This window comes from Manis pentadactyla, chromosome 16 (genome assembly GCF_030020395.1).
Source record: "Manis pentadactyla isolate mManPen7 chromosome 16, mManPen7.hap1, whole genome shotgun sequence".
Taxonomy (NCBI): Eukaryota; Metazoa; Chordata; class Mammalia; order Pholidota; family Manidae; genus Manis; species Manis pentadactyla.
The window spans coordinates 9,188,945-9,212,985 of record NC_080034.1 but is presented as its reverse complement, the minus strand read 5'-3'; the positions used below and the strand labels follow the sequence as shown (position 1 = coordinate 9,212,985).

General features: G+C 42.4%; 1 protein-coding gene across 9 annotated transcripts in view; it reads left to right on the top strand.

Annotated features, from left to right (window-relative positions):
* Positions 1-24,041, top strand: part of SMAP1 (small ArfGAP 1) — a 198,570-nt gene that overhangs the window by 64,728 nt on the left and 109,801 nt on the right. Inside the window, exon 1 of one of the 9 annotated variants that reach the window (XM_036916214.2) lies at positions 12,349-12,673. The exons of 6 other annotated variants lie outside the window; for them this stretch is intronic. In XM_036916214.2, coding sequence (XP_036772109.1) covers positions 12,556-12,673 — 118 coding nt within the window. In that variant the 5' untranslated portion in view covers positions 12,349-12,555. Of the gene's footprint in view, positions 1-12,348; positions 12,674-15,009; positions 15,025-24,041 lie in introns of those variants that run through there. 2 more of the 9 variants (XM_036916217.2, XM_036916219.2) reach the window with 2 other exon arrangements.

Here is a 24,041-nt window from a genome sequence, read left to right as displayed (position 1 = left end):
TGACACATGTAATAAGCTGTTTTCTGTCACCTCTAAACTATTTAAATGTAAATAGATCGTCTGGAATCACATTAAGATTTTCCTAAATGGCCACTGTGCCCAGGAGTATTTCACTTGTCCTCTATTCAATTCAACCTAACCATTACTGGCTGTTTGAGGATATTTATTTTGTGGTCAGGAGTCTTGAAAGAGTTAAGGCACTTTTCAAATGCCTTACTTGTATTTGGGACTAACTCCCACAACAGGATCTGGCTTCTTAGAGCTTCAGAGAGATGTCTAAAGAAAATTCTATGTTAGACGCATCACTGCGGTGCTTGCTGTCCCACCGGGAGCCCACGGGAAAACAGCTTGGTGGGGTACGTTTATTTTTGTCTTTTTCTTCCCATGAGTTTTCCACCAAACAGCTGGCCTTTACTAAAATGAGGTTGACTAACCATTTATGAGATTTGAGAAGGGACTAATTAGTCTTGTAGGTTGATTGGGGATTGTATCTATTTTTATTTTAAAAATCACATGCAGAGAAGCATTTATTTGGGACTTGTTTGTAAAATTACCTTTCCCCAACCGTAGTGTGCGGTGTGGCCACTGCACAGGCACAGAGCCCACGACTCTTTACCACTGTTTGGGCGTGGGCCCGCCACCAGCGGTGTCCTCTGCCGCGTAATCTCACACAGTATCACAGGTCGAGGCGAGAGGACACGGGGGCTCTGACTCCACGTGTCCAAGCTAGAGGTGGCCTCACACCCCTTTGCAGGCCTGTTCTTTGGGGGTTGAACAGATGACCAGCTGCAGTGCAGATGTCTTGCATCTGAGGTGACAGTGACTGTGAGCCCCCTCGCCCCAACCTCCTCGCCCCCCTCCCGACCTATGACCGGGAGGCCCCAGCACCCTGGGCCCATCCCCACCTCCAGAAAAGCATCATGAGTAACACAGAAGAAAACAGAGGCCACTTTTTAGGGCTGAAATCCCTGGCCTGGAATCTCAGTGCAGCTCTTCTCTCAGTGCCGCCAGCTGCTCTGAGCCTGTGTGAACTAGTCTAGGTTAATTACCCCTCTTCTCCTGCTGTCCTCCAACTAGAGTAAGTCCTCTGATGAACTAGTTCGGATCTCTTTTCTCTCTCTGTCTACATTCTTGCCGAACTTCAGCCTCACCCTGTTGTTTCCCTGCCCCCCTCTCCTTTGTCTCCCTAGTTTACCCCTCATTGAAGTTTCTGTCCAGAGGTCGGCTTCCCTGACCACACCTTGCCCCACTAAAGACAAAAGCAAACAAAAGTTCCCCAAAGATAATCACAATAGCTTTTGAGCGCATTCACTGTGTTCCCTCAGCATCCTGTGCTTAAGCTTTCAGTGGAGCCTGTATCCTACTAGAATCACCTCTTCACTGGAGGGGCCGTCTGCCCTGCTAGGTGATGACAGTCTCGAGAACACCATTCCGTTCATCTTATACGCCACTAGGCTAAAGAGGTCTAGGACACAGTTCCGTTCATCCAGGAATTTGCAATCCAGTTGTGAGAAAAAGGTGTAGTTATGTAAAGCCAACAGCAAAAACTATGCATGATTAGGTTTAGGCCTGTTTGGTGTAATTATTAGATCAACGGGAATTTATAGACAGGATTGACCATGAAGGAGGGATGACCTAAGGAGGCTCCATAAGGAAGCTGAGATTGGAATCAGCCAGGTGTCGCCCTTGCTGTAGATGGGGGCAGGGTGTGTGTGTGTGTTTGGGGGTGCATGATAAACTGAGAGAATGAAATGAACAAAAATGTGATTGGATGTAGGCAAGAGTGTCTGCAGCGAGAAGAGTTGGGCATCTTCGGCAGTGGTCTGGGTGAGATAATGACTGGATTCGGGGGTGGTTATGGAGATGGTAGGTGGGTGGAGTCGAGAAGTGTTGAGAGGGTAAAATGAACAAGACCTCGTGATGGACAATAGGGGAAGTCCTCAAACTCTACTCCCTTTGCCTATTCCAAGTATACAATACAGTATTGCTCACTATGATCACATTGCTGTGCTTTATGTCTGCAGGATATTACCTTGGTCATTGGCACCACCTTCTCTCTTACTTCCCCTATTGTCCATCACAAGGTCTTGTTCATTTTACCCTCTCAACACTTCTCGACTCCACCCACCTACCATCTCCATAACCACCCCCGAATCCAGTCATCATCTCACCCAGACCACTGCCGAAGATGCCCAACTCTTCTCACTGCAGACACTCTTGCCTACATCCAATCTGTTCTCTACCCAGCTGCCAGGACTGTTTACTTCTCAAAACGGAAATCTGATCGTGTCAGTCCAAGGTTTGAAACACTCCATAACTTCTTCTTAACTCTTGGGATACAGACTAGAATAACAACTGTGGCCCAAAAGGCTGTGTTAGCTGGAGTCCTCCAAGAGGCAGATGCTAAAACGGGGTTGGACGATATATGAAAGTACTTGTTAGGGAAGGTGCCTGTGGGGAATGCAGAGGAGCGTGTGGGAGGGCTTTCAGGCTGCGATGTCGGTGTGACAGTTGTGAAAAAGGGGGAAGGAAGGAGGCCTGGGCAGGAAGAGGCTCCGATTCCAGCAAGGTTCTAAGAAAGTTTTGGCTGAGCGAATGCTGCCAGTTAGAAAAGTCTCCCATCTACAGCAGTGTCCTTCCTGCCCACCACCCCACGCCAATGCTCAGTCCCGGCTGGGAGCTGCCCGAGGGAAGTAAGGTTTCCGTGTGAACGCAGTGGACCCGGAGAAGCAGTGGCTCAGGTTACCAGTCAGCTGCTTTCCCTGCAGCAGGAGACCTGAGTGCTGCACTCTCACGACCACCAGGCCCTGTGTGGTCTGGCCCCTGCCCACTTCCCCAGCTTCGCCTGGTACTGTGCTGCCCTCTCTGGTCTCATACTGATCATACAAGTCTTTTGTTATTTACTTGAACATGAATGTTACTTGCTTCCAACCCCTCTCCCCAACACAAACATCAGCTTATTCCTATTAACTGTTTTAGCTGTCAGCTCAGTTGTCTTTTTGCTTAGAGAAGATTTCCGTGACTGGAGCCAGATCTCCCTTTTTCCTGCTCTCACAGCACTGTATACCTACCTCTCTTTTGTAGCATTATTTGTGTGATTCTTTGATTACTGCCTGTCTTCTCCCCTAGACTGTGAGGTACCTAAGAATTGAAGGTGTCTTTTTTCGCTTGTGAATAGATCTCCAGTGACTAGCAGATAGTACAGGTTCAAAATATTTTTGTTAAATAAATGAATGAGTGGATGTAAGAAAGGAGACTCAAATCCCCGATCTTCTGGGACTTGGGGACTTTTTATCTTCTCAGCTTCTTTGTCTACCTGCATCTGATGAAAAATTGATGACCCTGCTCTTGGATGTGAGGTCTACAGATTCTAAGAAAATGACATTGGTTGAGTTAGGGTCAGGGAGAGTGTGGAAACAAAGAAGCTGGTCTGGGCATGAAGAGCTGATAAAATGAATTTACAGAGACATTTTAAAGAAAGAAGTAAAGTGAGTTGGTCACTTACTAGACATTTCATTTATTTGGAGTGAATCAAAAATGACTCTGAGGTTTCACGTGTGGTGATCGGGATCATGGAGATGCCAGTGTTGGCAGCAGGGAAGCTTGAAGGTGGAGCCTGAATGGGAAGGAGGATGAGTTTGGTTTTGAAGACACAGATTTCAAATGAAGCCAAGCTCTCCTCGTGGAAATGGTCCATGTGGCACTTGGAGATGTGGAAGTGAAGCTGGCAGGAGATCTGCCGTCCATCACGGGTCTCTTCCAAGGGGCCTGCCGTGGCAGCTGCGTCCCAGGGCCTGGGGGGTCTGTGGTAGGGGAACCTGCCCCCCACGGAGAACAGGGAGATAACCTGACAGGCCACAGGATAAAGGAAAATGTTATTCGGCATCTAATAGGCCAAGTAGGTGGTCAGGGTAGCTCCCAGTGCAAAGTGTCAAGGCAGAGATGTGGAATCTGGTGGGGAGCTGACTGAATGGAAAGCAGGGCTCCAGAAGAGATGGGAGGTTTGAAGAGGGTGATGGAAAGGGGACCCTGGAAGGATTCTCTGAGCCTATGGGAGAGGGGGTGTCAAAGCTTATAGCGTCGGCCAGGTGCAGCGACACCTTTATACTCGTCCCTCCGCGTAGAGGTGATGGTGGAACTATGCGCATGCGCAGTCCCCAGCAGAGCCACATGAACTTCAGGAGAGAAGAGCCAGGGCCCGAGGATCCAGTACTGACAGTGAGGGAGCAGAATGAGGAGCAGTTCTTATGAGGCTCAGAGGAGTTGGGGTGCAATTACACTAAGTGCTGAGAGCAGAGTTTCAAGGAAAGAGAAGGGAAAATTCTCAGCACACATTTAAGAATAATGGGAACACATGAAATAAAATTATGCTCAATTTCCTGGTGGACTAATGTCCCCTAATACCTTTTTTGAATATACTTTCTATTGAGGTATAAATGATATACAAAAAGTGCAGAGACCTTAGGAATATAGTTAATGAGTTTTGACAACTATACACACTTGTATAAAGCACTGTCCCAGTTAAGGTACAAAACATTCCCATCATCAGAGAAAGCTCCCCATGTGCCTTTCCAGTAAATCTCCACCCCTCTCTCTTCCCACAGCAATTACGGTCCTGATTTCTGTGGCCATAACATTAGGTCTGGTCTAGAACTTCCTGTAAATGAAATCATACTGTTTGTACTCTTTGTGTCAGGCTTCTTTTACCCCACATATATTTTTGAGATTCATCCATGTTGTCTTGTGTACGGAAGTTTGTTCCTTTTAATTCCAAGTTAGTATTCCATTGTATACAAATGTCATCATTTATTTATCTGTTCCCTTGTTTATGGTCATTTAGGTTGTTTCTGGTTTTCAAATATCATGAATTAAGCTATTACACATTCTTCTGTAAGTTTTTTTTGTGAATATATTTTTTCATTTCTCTTGGGAGTGGTATCACTGGGTCACAGGGAAAGCATATTGTTTTATTTTATCTGACAAATAGTTTCCAAAATAGGTATAACTTCCCATACTCCCATCAGCAAGAGTAACAGTTGCTACTTAATATTTGGTGTAAGTATTGCCTGTCCTTTTAATTTTAGTCATTGTAGCAGGTGTAAAGTGATAATCTCATTGTAGTTTTTATGTACATTTTCCTAATGACCAATGATGTTGAACACCTTTTCATTTGCTTATTGGTCATTTGTTTGATGATTTGCCATTTTTTTATTATTGATTTGCAAGAGTTCCTTGTATATTCTCTAAACAAGTCCTTTGTGTTCATCATGTATTGCAAATATTTTCTCCAGGTCTTCAGTTTACTTTTTATTTTTTCCAAATATATTTCTCCAAATTTTATATTGGCTTTTTTCCCCAAGCTTTTTTGAGATATAATTGACATATAACATTGTGTAATTCTAAAGTGTACAATGTCTTTTCATTTTCTTAATGGTTTCTTTTGAAAAGCAGAGATATAAATTTTAATGAGGTGTGATTTTTCAGTTTTTTTTTCTTTTATGGTCAATACATCTTGTGTCCTAAGAAACCTCTCTGTTCTAAGTTGAAAAAGGATAAATAACATTTTAAAACAATTTAAAATAAACCAATGCCTATTTCCTTTCCCGCTTTCTCCTGAAACAATGCTGCTTTTAGTTTAAAATTACAAAGCTGAGATGCACCATTTGGGGAAGAAGGTCAAGAATGAGAAGGGAAGAAAATTTCATGTGTAAAATGCTCATCTCAGCAAGTTTACCAAACCTCAAAGTTCTAGAAGGAAAGGAACGGGCTCCTTTAAAGACTAGGTAAAGAAGCTAAGTTCTTTGAGAATAATGCTGCCACCACTTCCATCAAATGGTACATGGCTCATTATCAAGAATTTTGGTTCTCTATGTAAGTCAGGTTTTAGTTTGAGTCTTTGTATCTAACACACATAGGAGGAATGCACTGGAAGCCTTACTGAGGTAGTCGGTCTACAGGATAGCTAGAGACAGTCTTCAGAAAGGACCAGAGCTAGACTGGCTGTGAGGATCAAGGGAGCAGATTCACACAGGTGCGCAGACCTCCAAAGGGATGAACAGTCTCCGTCTGCTTCTGTCCTAGCATTAGTCCTCTCGGGCTCATCCTGCAGGAGGAGAGTATCTGGATGACCTGATTTGGTCACATGCCCAGGGGAGATCTTGATAAATAGTCCCTCCTTCAAAACTGGATTCATTAGAGGAAGGGGATGGTTTCCCAAGTGAAAATTAGGGCACTGCTATTAGAAGAAGGGGGTGGGTCCTGGGAAGGTGAAAACAATAAATGCCCACTACACCTTTACAAGCACAGAACACATGTCTTTCAACTTGTGTTTCTGTCTCCTGCTTCAGCAAGATGAAAATTGCCTTTGTTCACTTATTTTTGAGTCTTTCCTCAAATACCTGGGTTTGGTTGAGTTCAATTATATTACTGCCAAGGCCAAATTTGTGAAAGCCAAGTGTACCTGATTAGAGCTCATTCAGGTCAGTTCTGTTATTATTATTGTTTTAAATCTTGAAGTTGACTGTGGATTTCTGAATAACTTAGAATTTTTCTTTCTAAATTGAGGTGAAGAAGCTCTGTTAAATCTAATATTAAGTGGAAATCTAAGAAGAAATATTAAGTGGAAAATCTATATTAAGGGAAAATGGAGAACACTAAATAAAATATAACTTGATCAAGGCAAAGTGAATTTGGAATAGGATAAAGTTTTGTGAGCTTTCTGTTTTAAAAAGTTGCTAAAAGTATGTATGTTTCTTAATTTTGCTTCTAGAAACTGTACGTTTTCACACACAAGCTCCTATATTCAATCTTTTTTTCTCATTTATTCACCAGTCAGCACACATTAAGGGCTGGCCATGTGCATTAATGGCGGGAGCTCTGTAGATCTCTAGTAGGGACGTGGTGAGAGAACCTGACCCATGAATACAGACAGTAAACTACTGTAGGCGTGAGGGATGAGGCTACAGCTGTTAAGTTAACTTCTTATCCCGAGTACCTAGCACAGTGCCTGAACATAGAAGGAACTAAAAAATGTATTATTGAATGGGTGAATAAACGGATGGAGGGACAAAGGTCCTGTCAAAAGACATGTGGGATTGGGAGTGTGGAGGATAATAGGAAAGGGAAGGTTCGAGAAAATTTTCTTAGAGTTGTTCAATTCTGCATCACCAGAATGCTTAAAAGAATGAAAGACAGTGTTGCCAAAGGCCAGATTTGAGGACTGGTTACCCCTCTATGACCCCACCAGGCCCCTGCCTTCAGACGTGCACGTAGGTCGTCAGCCCGCCTCCGACTCAGCTGTGCCCTCCTGACTCCTTGGATCAGGCTTGTTAGGATTTGGATACTCACTGCCCATAGAACCACTAAAACAGAATTTGGAAATTACTATTTCCTGTGTTGAGCAGTATAATGTTGTGGGTTCTTGTATAATAAATACTTGCTCAATACGACCTATTTGGAAATAACACACATCTTCAACAGAGACTACCCTCTCCGCACACTGAGGCCGTGCGTGGGGATCAGGCATAGGTCAGCAGTGCTGCACATGCCAGCCGGGCAGAGATTTTAGGAACCACAGTCACACTACCATTCCCTGATGTAGCTGTGCAAACGAAACAAGAGTGAACTCTGGGTCTTGCCTGGATTTATTTCTTCTCTTTGTGGTATGTTATGATTGTTTATGTATCTACATAGTTTGTGTGTTTCTCTTGGCCTCCTCGCACCTGGCCTCTCTTTAACTCTTGTCATTGTTGGTTCTAACTTGTTCTACTCTGTTTTCCTACCCAGGGGGTAGCATGGCTATGAGAAGAACAGGACCTTAATGTCAAAAGCACCTAACCTCAAATGCTAGTTTGCTGTTTAATGTCCAGGCAACTTTCAATGAAGCCCTCAGCTCTCTGAGCCGCAGTTTCTGAGCTGCTCAGTGATTTCCATTTCTCCTTCTAGGCCCAGGGTGACATTGCTCTCCTAATTAGTTCTCTTGACATTAGGCTGCGCCCTGCACTTGGTCTGTGGGCTGAGCGAAGTAGGCATGTGCCGTTGCTGGGGAGAAGCCTGTCAGACGCACCTGGCCTACCTTCCCCTGAAACATGACAGAGCCTTTATCAGTCTGTCCCTGAGTGAATGCGACATGGAGCAGAGTCCCTACCAACCCACTGGACAGAAGCATGACCATGATATTAGTGTTGATTGTTCAAAGTCATTCAGATTTTGGGGTTTTTACTGAACATGAATTGGCGCATCCAGGCTGATGTTTCCTAATACAAATAATGAGTACGATACTCTCTGCCTCAGAGAGTCAGTGTGAGGGCTACTGACCCCCAGCAGGGGATCGAGAAGCAGTGGCTCTCCTTGCAAGGGCCCTTGCCCAGCTGCTGGTCTGCAGCGCTCGGGGACGTCTCACCAACTGCTTGCTCACTCTTGTCCATTTCACTCCACCCATAATTTTCCTTCATTTCCCCACTTCCCTTCCTTTTTCTTTTGTCCTCTATGGAATACCAGCTCCATTGCTGGCAAACTCTCTAAACCTGTTTCTCCTCTTTTTCCTCCAACTGAAAACAGGACTTCAGAATCTAAAGGGCTCTCTGAGAATCTGTAGAAACAGACCTTCAGTCTTGCTTCCCACCATCACAAGCATCCATAGACGCTCTGGCATCTGGTCCTCCTCAGCACAAGTTACTCCCCTCTGAGAGCTGCTAGCTCCAGGTCCCTCGTCTCTCATTGTCTAGCTGTCCGCGTCCCTCTCCTAAGGACGCCAGATGGCCTCTGGCCCCGCAGGAGCCTGTCCCCACCTGGCACCGTAGGCATGCATCTGTGCCCTTTCCTTCCCTTCCACTCCGCAGTTTACTTCCATCAGTGCCTCCTATCCTTGCATATGTGTTTTCTTCTCTTTTTTTCCCTTCTAACCATCCCCATCCCTCCCTCAACATTTTACTGCAACACCAGACAGTCACAGCCCCTGAGAAGCCTCACCAGAGGACTTCTCTTCTCTTGTTCGTGGGCCGAAGGCCAGTTGTGAGGGAAAGCAATGAACTGTACAGCCCCATGGTGACATGCTATGTCGTCTAGAACAGAAGTCATCGACCTTTCTGGAGCAGTCAGTGTTAGCGTCGCCCTCCGTCTCCGGAACTGCCCCTCCCGCGGCCTCTGGGTCTCTTCTGGGCCACACATTACCTCTCCTCTCAGCAGCTCACCTTTCTCTCTGCTTACTCTTCATTTAACTGGAAATTCCCAGAGTTTTGTCCTTGGGACTCTTTTCTTTTTTGCTTAATTGCTTTCTCTAGAGGAATGTCATCCACTGTTACAACTTCTCTATTTGAATGTAATGACTTTCAAATGACCTTCACCAGCACTAGCTTCTGTATAGAGCTCTCGAAGTAGACTTGCAATGTCCCATTGGGTATATGGAGCAAATGTCCTGTGGACACCTGAAACCTAACCTGTCCTCAAGCAAACACCTTTTTTCCTTGGACCCCAAATCTGTACTATGCCTTCTTTCTTGATGTAGGTTAATGGCATCACCACTTACCTATCTCCCCACTTAGAAACCTTGGTGTTATTCTCACTTCCTTTTTCTCAACCCCCACATTCAGTCAGCTGCCAAATCTTGCTGCTTCTAATTTTAAAACATCATTTGATTCTTTCTTCTCCAAACTGTATGCTACTGGCTTAAAATAGGCCTTCAACGTATCTTCTTAGGACTATTATTGCAACAGCTCTGACCATAATCTGTCCCCCTGATAACATTTTTCCCCACCGATGGTCTTATGGAAAACAAAGGTAACCAAGCCTTCTCTCTGCAAAAGCGTCTGCTGGCTTCCTGTGCCCATGGGGTAAAATTCGAACAATGTAGTTTGGCTACAGATCTCTTAACCTCCTGGCCCCAATTTACTTCACCTGGTTTCCTTTTCTGTGTTCATGTTCTCCATGCACATTCTAGGCTCCTGTTGCCTCACATTCTCACTACTTCCAACGCATAACCATGCACTTTTAGAGGCCCATACGTTTTTTTCATCCAAGCTATTCATTTTTCTCCTCTCCATCCCCATTTGCTCGAAAAATTTCTAAATCTGTTAGAACCAAGTTTAAGCATCACATACTCTGCAGAGCCTTCCCCAGTTCTTCCAGGCCACTGTTGTTCTGTTCCTTTTGCTCCCAGAACACTTTACATTTGCTACAGACTTTACGGTGTGGCTGTGACCCTGTTTACGTATTTGTATCTCACACTAGGCTGTAAGCTTCTGATTATCAGAGAACTTGAGTAGAAGTTGTTTAATACCTATTGGTGAGTGAATGCAATGTTGTTTCCTCCCAAGATGTTTTGGGTATCAGTCTCTTCTTTTCTTTTCCATTCTTCCTATTACATCCCTAATAAATAATCAAACTTAGATTTCCAATAGCCTCTAGGCTGACCATCCTGAGCAGCATTGTTCAGTAACATAACCACCAGCCACGTGTGGCTCTTGAGCCCCTGAAATGCAGCTAGTCCAGGTTGAAATGAGCTGTAAGTGTAGAATACACACTGAATTCTGAAGACACTATGAAAACAAGAATATAAAATATCTCACTAATAATTTTTTATATCACATGTTGAAATGATAATATTTTGGATACATTGGATTTAAAATACACTATTAAAATTAATTTCACCTGCTTTTCTATTCTTAAATTTGGCTACTAGATAATTTAAAAGTTTGTAAGTGGTGTGCATTATGTTTCTATTAGACACTGCTGTGACCCCTTCATCATCACGTAGATCATTTCTTGGTGGTAAGCCTGCCTTGTCTTTTTTCTGAATCTTTGCAGTGCTAAGCAGAATTTTCTGGGGGAAGAAAACCCACTAAAAAATGGTGTTTTTTAACTGGTCACTGCTGGACTTTCACAAAACATCCTTCCTTTTCATGCTACTATTCTAGTCGAAGATTCTACAAATTTTCTGTTGTCAACTGCATGAAGGCCAGATTGCTTTGGTTCCCCAAACCTTCTTTAATTCTGTACCACTTGGCTTATCCAGCCTTCTCTCTCTCCTAAGCAGTGCCTCTGTCCTTCAGTCTTTTAAGCTCCTTGAACTCTACACTTTTTGTGTGCTGCTATTGCTGAGTAGCCCATCTAAATCAAGCCAGTCTTCAGTAGCTGGCGTTGTTTTTTTTTTCTGTTTATTGGAAATCACCTTGATACCCTCCTGGTTATTATTTGTCAGGGCCATGCAGTTTAAGCTCTAATTTGTTCAGTTACTCAGCATTTTCACTGTCATCACTATTTAATTCCACAAATAATTTTGAGACTCTGTGCCAAGAATAGGGTTAGGTGAGCATGAGGATTGCCTGTATGCAGGGCCTAAGCTTAAGAATTGGCTCTGTTAAAAAGTAAACCACAGGGTCCTGCTCATTGCCTTTCTTAGCATCTGCTCCACCACAAGGAAGCCATGTTTACTGATTACATAAGCCGCCTATTAGAAATTGCTAGTAAGCCATAACATGCCAAAACATTCAAATAGCTTAACCCAGGTTCAAATCCCACAAGCCTGGATTGGGGAGCTCTGGGCTCTAATCAAGAGTGACTTCTTTCCCTAACTTTTCTTTTTTCTGCATTGAAGATCACTGTTTACACAGCTTCTTGTTAAAGTGAAACGGCCCAGTATCTGGCTCCTCGGCCACACTTTCCCCTCCTTGTGGAAGGCCTTGTTGCCAGGTCTTTTGGCCTCTGCAGTCAGACTGTTCTGGGTTTGAGTATCAACTCCTCCACCGAGTAGCTCTGGGCAAGTAACCTGGGCAAGTCACTGAACTCCTCCATGCCTCATTTTCCTCATCTGTATAACGAGGAAAACAGTATCATAGGGTTGTGATAAGGGTTAAATGAGTTAATAGTTTATGGCACAGGGTAATCACTCAAAAGTTAGCTCTCAATATATGTTGCCACCAGACTATTCTCTCTCCTGTAATGTAAAAGGCTGTTTTGCCTATTTTACTCCACACGTGCCTCTGGCTTCTAGATAGAGCCTGTTTCAAAACACAGGTGTATAACTGTCAAACGAATAAACGAAGCCACCCAGTCACTTTGCTTTCTGCATGTCCAGTGTTGTGCCAGCGAGAGCAAACGGCAAGGGGGCAAGTGAAAGACGCCTCCACGTAGAAGGCCTTCCTTTAATGGGCTTTACTCGAGGGTCTCGGCAACCACCGCGCCTCTAAGGAGAGGAAGCCCAGCACGGGCAGCGCGCCGCCACCTCCGCCGCCGGCAGCGGGCGCGGGGCCGGAGACAGCACCCCGGAGGCCCGGCGCATGCGCAGCGCGCCCGCTCCTTCCTGCGACGCCTCCGGAAGCCCCAGCCCCGCGCCCTCCTCCCGTTCCCGCCGGCTCGGCGCTGCGTGCGGGGCCGGCGGCGAGGAGGCGGGGCACGTCGGCGCTGCCGCTGCCGCCGCCGCTTCCCCTCCGGCTCCAGCCGCCGCTGCCGCCTGGACAGAGACCGCCCGCGTCCCGGCGGCGCCAGGTGCGTCCGCCCCGCCCGGCTCCGCCCGCCCTCCGCCGCCGCAGCCGCCCGGCTTCCCGCGCCGCGGCCGAGATGGCGACGCGCTCCTGCCGGGAGAAGGCTCAGAAGCTGAACGAGCAGCACCAGCTCATCCTGGCCAAGCTGCTGCGGGAGGAGGACAACAAGTACTGCGCCGACTGCGAGGCCAAAGGTAGCGCGGCCGTCGGCGCGCCGGCCGGGCCTCCTGCGGGCCGGTGACCTTCCCGAGCGGGCGCCTCGGGGGCGCGGGGCCTCCCTCCCCGGCGGGCGGCGGCGGCGGGGTCGGCCCGCGGGCGGCGTCCCGGCCCCCGCCTCCTCCCGCGGCGGAGCCGCTGCCCGCATCGCGGCGCCCGGACCGGGCCGGGAGCGCGGGGCGCGGCGCGGGCCTGGGCAGCGCGGAGGCTTCCGGGCCGCCGCCGCCCGCCTCCGCGCCAGGTGCTCCGTTCCCCATCGGGGCTCGGAGACTGGCTGGCCGGGGCCGCGGCCCGGGGCATGGGGGCCCTTCCGGCGGGTCGGCGTCTTCCCGAATCAAACAGCTGGGGCAGCAGGGTCTGTTGTTACTGATAGTAGCGCTTTCGGTCAGGATCTTAGCCGGAATGACCAGGAATGTCACTACACGGTCTTTGGGACGGTGCCTTCTGTTCCTGAAGATTCTGGGAACTAGATTCTAACTGTAGTTCGGGAAGATCTGCGGACACCGGTTTATGTGCCCCATAAACGCTGAAGGTGCATTTTAAAGATCCAGAGATGAAAAAAACCTAATTTTAGTTTGTTCAGTTGGAAGGCTTCTGCCTCAGTCTTTGAAATAGATGCACTATTTTTAGCCTGTGTGTTTCGGGTTTGGAGATCTGATTTATATTTAATGTCTTACAAATAATCTCGGGAAAAACGTTTCAGATTTCCCGAACAAAACCTCTCGTGGTTAGGAAAAGATCTTGCTTGTAAACTGGTTATTTGTTTATTCGGTGAGAAATAGGTAGTTCTCCAAAGCACAAGTCAGTCTTTGGAAATGTCATTGCAGATTTCTGCATTATTTGACCTAGACTTTTCCTGAAGCTGTACCCTTCTTCCTCAGTACTGTATAACTCAGCCACATTTCAGTAGGCTAATAGTGTTTGGTTAGACTACGGCGCACAGCAGCAAGTTACTTCACCACCCTAACAGGTAGTGGACTGAGTGAGTGGGAATACTGAAACTAGGCAGTTTCATGAAGCACTTTCAATATCATAACTTGACAGAGCCTACCTTATATTTGTTGTATGTAACCTTTCAGGTGGTGATGTAAAAATGCCTGATACTGTAGTAATATTTGTTTACCTGATATTATGTGTTTGGGTTTTTTGGGGGGGAATAATGTTCAGTATTGAGGCTCAGTTGCCCACTCATCCCTGCACTAGTAAAGCACTGAAAAAATGGGCCTTAAAAGGCCAGAAAAAGAAAGGAGCTGAAATCATGTAGTATGTATTTTGAGTAATTAGTGACGTAATTAAGTACAGATGCTGGTAAATACTGAATCTACTCATTAAACATTGAATAATAGTTTCAGTAATTACATTCCTTTAGGTATAGAAATCATAGAAAAATAAATTTTACTCCAGTTTCTGTCCCCAAAAATACTACTTGCCACATGTTAACATTTTTACTCACTTTTTTTGAGGTGGGGGGAAGAGAATCATGCACTTCTTAAAACAGGACAAGAATTTAATTTCTTCTGACCTGAGGAAGAGGGAGCATTCGTTTTGCTATTTGTATTACTACTGAGGTCAGTAGACATCTATGAATGAATGTCTTTTTTCATTTTGGTGTTGTTTGGTCTTATATTTGTAGGTTTGTTTTTAAGAAGTGGAAGAAGTGGGAGAAAAGATCCCTGTCAACAGTTCGAGGGTGCAGTGTGAAGGGCACAAATGCCAGTCGTGACTTAGAAAGAGAATTATTTGTTTCTTGTCACCAACTCTAGAATAATATTAAAATCATCTTCTAAATTATTCTCTGTTTTATCTTGATCTTTCAGGAAAAAATATCACAGTTAAGTCCAGTTACAGGATTAATTAGACTTAATTTCATAATTGCAATTGAAAAACTTGACATGAATGTGTAGTTGACATAATTAAATATATTTTGTAAATTTTTGAGTCTTTGGTATGGTTGAACCCCCTTATAGAGTTCTCTTAGAATTCTTGACTTGTTCTATGACTTTGGACCTGTTACATGTGCCAGATGACATAGTAAATGTAGGTAGTGAAATTCTGATTTAAATATATTTTGAAGAGACATGTTAAGAGTCTTATTCTACAGCTCAGTTACTATAAAGAGGTTCCATACTGTATATATGTGTTACTGTTTTCTTCACCAATAACCTACATCAGACTTTTCATGTATTTTGAAGCCATTTCCCAATTAATTCAATTTTTTTTTCTTTCAGAGAATGCTTCCCTGTTACACTTTGCAAACTTATCCCAGAAACTAAAGTCTAGGGCTGGAGATTACCCTGTTCTGTTGACTTAATAATAATAGTTGGCAGAGGTATGTCAATTGGATTTTAACATTTGCTTACTGAGTCACCAGTGTGTGTTTCCTGAATTGATTGTATTTAGGAAGTAAGGCAGGAGAAAAGGATGGCATAGGTGCCAGTTTCCTTCTCTTGATCCTGCTCTTACCAAATCTGTTGAACAATTGGAGAAGAAGAGGAGGCAGATGGAGCTGGGTCTCCCTGCTTGGCCACATTCATGACTCTGTGGGTGTTGGAAAGCAGTGCTGTCGGTTTTCAGTTGGTGGCACTGAATGGAGCAGTAAGGATTTAGAGCCCCTTGCCAACTTGAAGTTTAGTTTCTGGTATTTAAAGTTTCACCCACAGTTATTACCAGCTTTGATTCTGAACACATGTAAGTTGGCATGAAAATGTGTCTCTTGCCCTGTCAGGTTGGGGTAGTCGGAAACATAAGGTTTTTGAATCTTAGAGACCATTTTATCCCACCTGTCGGGTATTTTGAGGTTAAATTCTTTACCCAGATAAGACACTATTTCCTCATTCTATAGGTCTTGACTTGAGGGGACACTGTTAAGCACTATAGGATTATGTACTAAGTGTTACAGGAGTGGTTGTAAGAAGTACCTGCCTCTCCACTTATATTGAGCTGCTGGCCGCCTTGCCTTCGTTGACTTCCCAGTTTCTAGGTTGCTACCTTAAGTCCTTGCACATGCTGTTCCTTCTGCTGAGGAAGCTCTCTAACGATTTTTTGCCTGATGAGTTTTACCTGTCTTCTAGTTTCTGCTAAAATGTCTCTTCAAGGGAAATGATTCTGATCCTCCCAGATTAGGTTAGGCTTCCATTTATATGTGTAAGACACACCCTTAATCTTTTATTATTCACCGCAGTTGTAATTAAACATCATTGGGGTTTTATTGGATAATCTGTATCCCTCCCTGTTCGGTTATGGTTGTAAGAAGAGACCTTATCTGTCTTGTTTTGGCTTGTATCCCAGCCCCCAGCACAATGTGTGACATGTGGTAGGAAAATGTAACTCAGCAAATACCTTTGAATGAATGAAAGTGCATGAACACAGAGCTGAGGGGGGGTGGCAGGCTCTGTGGAAGTGGGTGCACACATGGTATGGGGAGTGACTCTTCTGGGTTAGAGTCACAGGAGTCTTGTTTGAGCTAGGTTCTGAAAGTTGAATAGGATTTCAACAGATGGACAAGGAGTTAGAGGACACAGCTGTGCACACAAGGTGCAGGTATATACAGAACTTACAAGGTTTCCACGTGGCTTTTTGGGGGAAGCTTTCTTTAAGCGCGATCAGATTTAGTGCAGGCAGGTCAGGAAGAACTGGAATGGTGAGAGATTGTAGACAAGTCATATGGTTATAATTGTAGTCTAAGTTCTTATATAAAATGTGAGGTAGATAATATCCCATCTTACAGATAAGGAAACTGAGGTACACAGAGCTTAAGTAACTTTCCCATGGTTATGTAGCTAGGAAGTAATAGAGCCAGGAATGTTTTCATTGAAATGAACAATTTTTTGAATGGCTACTGTATTTCAGGCACTTGCTGGGGGCCGGGGAGGAAGCAGGGAATAGGTAGGTGAGGGCCATGCTCCAAAGGATGTACTAGTCTGTTTGAAGCAGGCCTGGGAAGGTTGGCCCTAGGATGGCATCAGCAAACTTGGATTTGGGGAGGGTTTCACCACCCTGACTGACAGGAGTCAGTCACTGTGCCTCAATTATGTATACAGTATGGTTTATGCTGAACACCTGCTTTCCTTCTGAGAGTCTAGAATTTGCATATGTGCTTGGCAGGAATGCCGGTGTGACCAGCACCCCAGTAAAAACCCTAGGTGCTGAGTCTCATGAGCTTCCCTGGTCAGCAACACCACACACCTGTCAGAACGCACTGCTGGGGGAGTTGTGTTCAGTGCAACTCCACTAGATGATGACACCCAGATGCTTGTACCTCTTTACTCTTGGGCTTTACTCCATGTACCTTTTTCCTTTGCTGATTACACTGATATCCTTCTGCTGTAATAACTTAGCTTTGAGTACCACTGTATGTTGAGTCCTGTGAGTCCTTAGCAAATTAGTGAGCCTGAGGGTGGTCTTGGGACCATAATAAATAATACATATTTTCCTCCAGTATATTGTGCAGGACATGCTGGAGTCTCAGCATATCTCTGCTAGCTGTAGAACCTAACCTACTAGCCAGCATACAGCCCAGAGGAGCAAGTATGAGCGTTAGAGGAAATTCTGGCTTTACTGAGATTGTTACGGGGCTGGGAATCCTGGACTAAAGTCAGGATTTGAACCCAGGACGTCTAGCTCCAGAGTCTGTGCTATTAACTGCATGTTCAGTGGCACAAAAGATGAAATAGATGCTTTTGCAATCAAAATTTTGTGATAGAAGAGGTTATTTTTGGGAAGAGACTATCCCCTTTAAGCTTACTTAATGTGTTTCTCATTAAGATTATTGCCAAATATGTTTCAGTGTGGACAATGTCTTTGTTTTAACTTATATTTTTGCATTTAATAGCAGAACCACTTTCAGTAGAATTGAGAGAGCACCAGCCTGGGTTATGTTAGTAAATCGATAGGTTTGAGTCCACGCTTTGTCTCCAACTTGCTTGGGGACCATTTGTCCCTGTCCTTGTTGAGCCTTACTGCAAAGATTTATTGCAACTCTGTTGTGGTCTGTGTTCATTTCTGAATCCCATACTTCATGTCACGTCTTTGTCAATATTTACTATTATTGTTAAATTTTTTTTAATTCTATTTTTGAGTGTTTCTATTTTTGGGTCTTATTGAGCTTTGGGTCATGACCAAACTTTTTAAAGCTTTTCACTGACGACTTAGGTCTTGTTGAGCAAATTGCCTGGTATAATCTTTCCTTGTCTCAGGCCACATCAGCCAACTCCCAGGAACATTCCTCACAGGTTGAGGAGTCCTTTTCTTTGAAACTTTCTTGGATTAGTTAGAATAAAATCAAAGAGACTGTCATCTATTCTATTCAGCTACTAAAGCCAAGAATGCTTTACATAATTTTAAAAGATATATAGGTCTAATTAAATTTTTAATCTCCATGTACATTTATGAATGTCATTATTTCTACCCAAGACGTTAGGTAGAGTTATGTTAACTCCAAATAGCATTTACCTCTAGTACCATATAGAAATAATTAATTAAAAAAAACATTTAAAACAACATAAGTGCTGTTGGAAATACATGTAATTTCATGTTCACATATATTTTGAGGGGTAAATGTGAGGACTTGGAAGGTCCAGTGGGGACGGAGCTGTCAGCTTTTCAATTATCTTCCATTCTCTGTGGTCCCTCTCCCCGCTAACAATTTTTGGTTTCCATTTCTCAAGAGATCCAAGTGATTGCTTTTAGGAGTGATTGATGATAGACCTTCAGATGTCTGTCATTGATCTTTTGTAAAGAGTACATTTCAAGGGTGAGTGATCAGCTTGAATGCAAACTTAAAAAGAAAATAAAGGAGCTTTAAAATTTTTTGTGGGAAATTATATTCAGGATACCTTTATCTTCCAAAATAAGAAACTTTAAGCATTAAGGTTTAGGCTAGATGTTTTAAAGTTCATGCATTTCTTGAAAGTTGCTTGTGGTATAAAGTGGTGATGGTGCATGTTGCCACAAAACTAGGAGAAGTATGTCTTTTGAAGTGAAATTTAGCACTGGTATATTATTAACCACAAACTTAGTGGCTTAAACAACACAAATTTATCATCTTAGAGTTCTGGGGTTAAAATCCAAAATGAGTCTTACTGAGGTAAAAATCAGAGGTGTTCGTTTGGAGGCAGTACGGGAGAATCTTCCCCCAGACGTGGCCACGGTGCTGGATGCCGCCCCGTCCTTTGCACTCAGTGCACTGTCTTCAGATCTCCCTCCGCCTCTTCGCTTCCATCATTTACATCTCCTCTGACTTTTGAAGACCCTGTGATTACACTGGGTTTACCTGGATAATACCATCTCAGTGCCCTTAACTGAAAGACATCTGTCGTCTGTTTTGCCGTGGAAAGTAACATATTTACAGAGTCCAGGAATTGGAACATGGGTATCTTTGGGAGCCATTTTTCTGCTTGGCCCAAGTGGATTTGTGATAAAAATTGTATATTGAACCTGGATTGTTATAAAAAGTACTGCCAGATGTGTTAAGATGGCATAGGATGGTAAATTCAGTACAATTTAAATTAGCCTTTCTCACAGAAATTATTTTTAAAATATCATATATGCAAGTCGTTTAACAAACCCCTTGCAATACAATCAAATGTAGAAAAACCTTAGAAATTTGTTTTTTTGAGCCCAGTCAGCTCTTTTTTTAAAATTTATTGAAGTATTTATATACAGTCTTATGATGGTTTCACATAAATAACACAGTGGTTTCAACATTCACCCATATTTTCAAGTCCTCATCCCCTGTGTTGCTGTCACTGTCTGTCAGTGTAGTAAGATGTTAGAGGGTCATTATCTTTTCTGTTCTTTACTGTCTTCCCTGTGACCTACCTATATTGGGGTTGTGAATTATAGTGCCCCTTAAGACCCTTCTCCCTCCCCCACTCACCCTCACTAACCCCTCCCCTTTGGTAACCACTAGTGCACTGCTATTTTTTTCCTTTAGTTTTGCTTTTGCTTTTATACTCCACGAATGAGTGAAATCATTTGGTGTTTGTCTTTCTCCACCTGGCTTATTTCACTGAGCATAATACCCTCTAGCTCCATCCATGTTGTTGCAAATGGGAGGATTTGTTTTCTTCTTATGGCTGAATAATATTCCATTGTGTTTATGTACCACATCTTCTTTATCCATTTATCTGTTGATGGACACCTAAGTTGCTTCCATTTCTTGGCTATTGTAAATAGTGCTGTGATAAACATAGGGGGGCATATGTCTTTTCAAATCATGGATCTTGTTTTATTCAGGTGAATTCCTAGGAGTGGAATTCCTGGGTCAAATGGTATTTCTATTTTTAGTTTTTTGAGGAACCTCCATACTGCTTTTTACAGCAGGTGTACCAATTTACATCCCCACCAGCAGTTTAGGAGGGTTCCCCTTTCTCCACATCCTCACCACCATGTTTTTTCTTGTCTTTTGGATGTTGGCCCTCCTAACCAGTGTGAGGTGATATCTCATTGTGATTTTAATTTGTGAGGTGATTAGCAATGTGGGGCATCTTTTTATGTGTCTGTTGGCTATCTGAATTTCTTCTTCGGAGAAGTGTGTTCAGATCTTCCACCCATTTTTTAATTGGGTAATTTGTTTTTTGGGTGTTGAGGCATCTGAGTTCTTTATATATTTTGGATGTTAACCTCTTATTGGATAAATCATTTACAAATATATCCTCCCATACTGTAGGGTGCCTTTTTGTTCTACTGATGGTGTCCTTTGTTACACAGCTTTTTAGTTTGATGTCGTCCCATTTGTTCATCTTTGATTTTGTTTCCCTTGCCCAAGGAGATGTGATCAGGAAAAAGTTACTCATTTTATATTCAAGAGATTTTTGCCTATGTTTTCTTCTAAGAGTTTTATGGTTTCATGACTTACATTCAGGTCTTTTGAGTTTACTTTTGTGTATGGAGTTAGACAATAATCATTTCATTCTCCTACATGTAGTTGTACAGTTTTTCCAGCACCAGTTGCTGAAGAGACTGTCATTTACCCATTGTATATTCATGGCTCCTTTTATCAAATATTACTTGTGGGTTTATATCTGGGCTATAGAGAGCATTCTGTTCCACTGATCTATGGGTCTGTTTTTGTGCCAGTACCAACTTTTATTTATGTGGCTTTGAAACCTTAGAAATTTATATTAAAAAAAAGCTATTAGAAACAGTAATTGAGTTTATCAAGGTTGCAGAAATCAAGGTAATTATAATAGAAAAATAAACTATTTATATATATAACAACAAACAATTGGAAGTTGAAAAATCATTTATAATAGCATAAAAATATGAAAACTTAGGGATGAAATTTACAAAATACATGCAAGATTTGTATGCCAAAGAATTCTAAAGATTGCTGAAAGAATACCTAAAGAAATGAAATTTACCATGTTCATGGATTAGAAGACTCAGTCTTAATGTCAGTTCTCTCTAAATTAATCTGTAGATTCAACATGATCCCAATCAAAATCCCAGAAGACTTTTTTTTAGAAATTGACAAGGTGATTCTAAAATTCATTAAAAAATGCAAAGTACCCCCCTCAAAATATGGACAGTTTTGAAAAATGTAAAGAACATTGGAATTCTTACACAACTTGATTTTAACACTTACTATAAAGCTACTAATCAAGACAGTGTGTTATTGGTGTAAGGGCAGACATAGGTCAATGGATTATAATAGATGGTGAAGAAATAGACTCAGGTATAAGTTCAGTTAATTAATAGAAGTGTCAAGGTAATTCAGTAGGGAAAGGATAGTCTTTTCAACATCAAAGTTTGTACCTCAACCCTTACCTTATATTGTGCACAGAAATTAACTTGAAATAATAATAAAACTAAATTAAAGAGCTAAAACTGAAAGCTTATAGTTTCCAGAAGAAAACAGGAGAAAATCTTTGGGGCCTTGGGTTAGGCAAAGATTTCTTGGATGGAACACAAAAGTACCATCCATAAAGATAATATTGAGTAAATAGACTCCACCAAAATTAAAACCTTTTTCTTTTCAAAAGAGTGTTAAAAAAAAATTCATAGATTGGGAGAAAAAGTATTTCATTCTGACTGAAAGTATCTGAAAGGACTTTCAGTCAGAATGAAATACTGAAAGACTAAAGAGAAATACTGTAATGTAATAAGATAAGATAAAACTGGTACTTGAACATTCATAGCGGCTCTATTCATAATAGCCAAATGCTGGAAACAGTGCAAATGTCCCTCAGTTAATGAGTGGATAAACAAACTGTGGTACATCCATACAGTGGAATAATCTTTGGCAACATAAAGGAGTGAACTAGTGATACACTCAGTAACATGGATGAACCTTAAAAACATGGTGCTTAGTGAAGAAGTGCATACACAGAAGACTATAGTATATATGATTCTAATTATATGGAATTCTAGAATGGTAAAACTTACAGAGAGAGTAAATAGCTTAGTGGTTGCCAGGGCTTGGGGGTGAGGGCAGTTAACTGTTTTTAAAATTAAAGTGCTGTATAAGTTTATTTTATTCATTTGGTGATATCAACAGTTGCTCTAGATTATAAAGCAGTTTCTCAATTATTTTATTTGAATGTATACAACATACATACTGAAGTTATTTTCTTCTTCCATGAAATGAATTTAATGGTCTGAGTAAAGATTTTGTAAAAGCTGTACTCTTCTTGATCTGGCTTTAAGGATGAAGAATCCTTGATTGGTGCCTCTTTTTTTTTTTTTTTTGCCAAGTCTAATAGAATACTAGTGAGCACTTTAAAAACTTCATGGAAATAGCTGGCTTCACTTTTTGTTTGTCTTAAGTTGTGTTATTCTTACACAGCTCTCAGGTTCCTTGTGGTGTCTTTAGAACATCAGTTTTTTGGTGCCACTAGGGTGCAGGATTTTCTACTAAGTACCATGGTAATCTATAGGGATGTGGTGAAAATATAGTCTGTAGAAAAGATTGTTATACTATTTCCCAAAAGAATGTCCATTTGAGTACTTTCGCCTCTAAGGAGCCATACAATGATTTGGTTCAGTGATATTGGACTTCCCATTGTAAGGCTAGTGGCCCACTTTCTAGGACATGGAAGTCATTATTTGGGAGAAATCCAAATCATAATAAGCCAACGTGGGACCCTTTCACAAGGAGTCTTAAGTGTCAGAGGTTCTCTTCCAGTTTAGTAAACTACTTGAGGGCAGAACTATGCCTCCTTGTATCTTTCCTGTTCCAGAAAGTAAAGTAGGGTTTTTATTTATTAATCATACTGCTGCTGCAGCTTCTTGAAATTTATTCAGAAGTTAAAATTAATGCATTATGTGGTTGTACATATAAGAAATTCCCCTATCATAGATTTGGTAAGGTTCCCTGATTTTAATGGCTTTCTATTTTGCCAGATAAGTTACTTCTCTATTTTTATACTTCTTTTCAGGATCTAGACTTTACAACCAAAGAGGAGTTTTCTCATATTTATGTCTTTTTCTAATAATTCTTTCCTGTTGTTGAGTTATACTGTTTTAGATGTCATCAGAAAGGCAGATGTTTTTCCTTAGATTAGGTTGGCCCAATCTAGGGTTTATGATAGGTAGGACATATATTTGAATAGGTAAATGAGGACAAAGTTGTAGATTTCATTTAATGTCAGACAGTGGAGCATGAACTTAACTTGATCCAGTAGATAACATGGTCTTTCACCAACTTACTATCCCTTTGTCAAAACTCAAATTCTGCATACTGAATGAAACAAAGCAGAAAGATGGATTTATTGCAAGGCCTTCAACCTGCAGGCTGGTAAACGCAAAGCTGTAGGAGCAATATGCTCCTAGTTGCTCACAGTCTAAGGGATTTTTATGTTACAAATACAGAAGTTATTTTGCAGCTGATTGGTTGGCGTGGGTTTTCGTTCTTACTGGATCAAGGTAGCTAAGTTAGGAGAACAAAGCAGCCAAGAGGGCCTGAATAGGCTTGCTGTCGGGTGATTGGCTGGTGCACTCTGATTTCTGATAAGAACTGTTAAGTTCCTGTAAGGCCAGGTTAAGTTTCCTTAATGCATCTGTGTTGACCATCAACATTTTGTCTTTGATGTAAGTGACTGGGTTTTATTTTGGTTTTATATCTTCTGTTTTTGAGAGTATGACATCACATCTTACATAGCTGGTTAGATTTTAAAATCAGCTTTGACTGGGCTTTAAAACCTCTGTGATTCTTATATCCAGAACCCTATTTTGTTATTCCTGTGAAAACTAAAATTTCAGTGTCTCAGAACTTCTTCTTCGGCTTCATTAAAGCGAAGAAACAGAGGGAAGTTTCTGCATTTCAAACTGTTCTGATTAAAGTTAAATATCATGTCCCTAATGGCGAACGGCGTGTAGGTGGATATTTCTCAGTTGTTTCTCCTT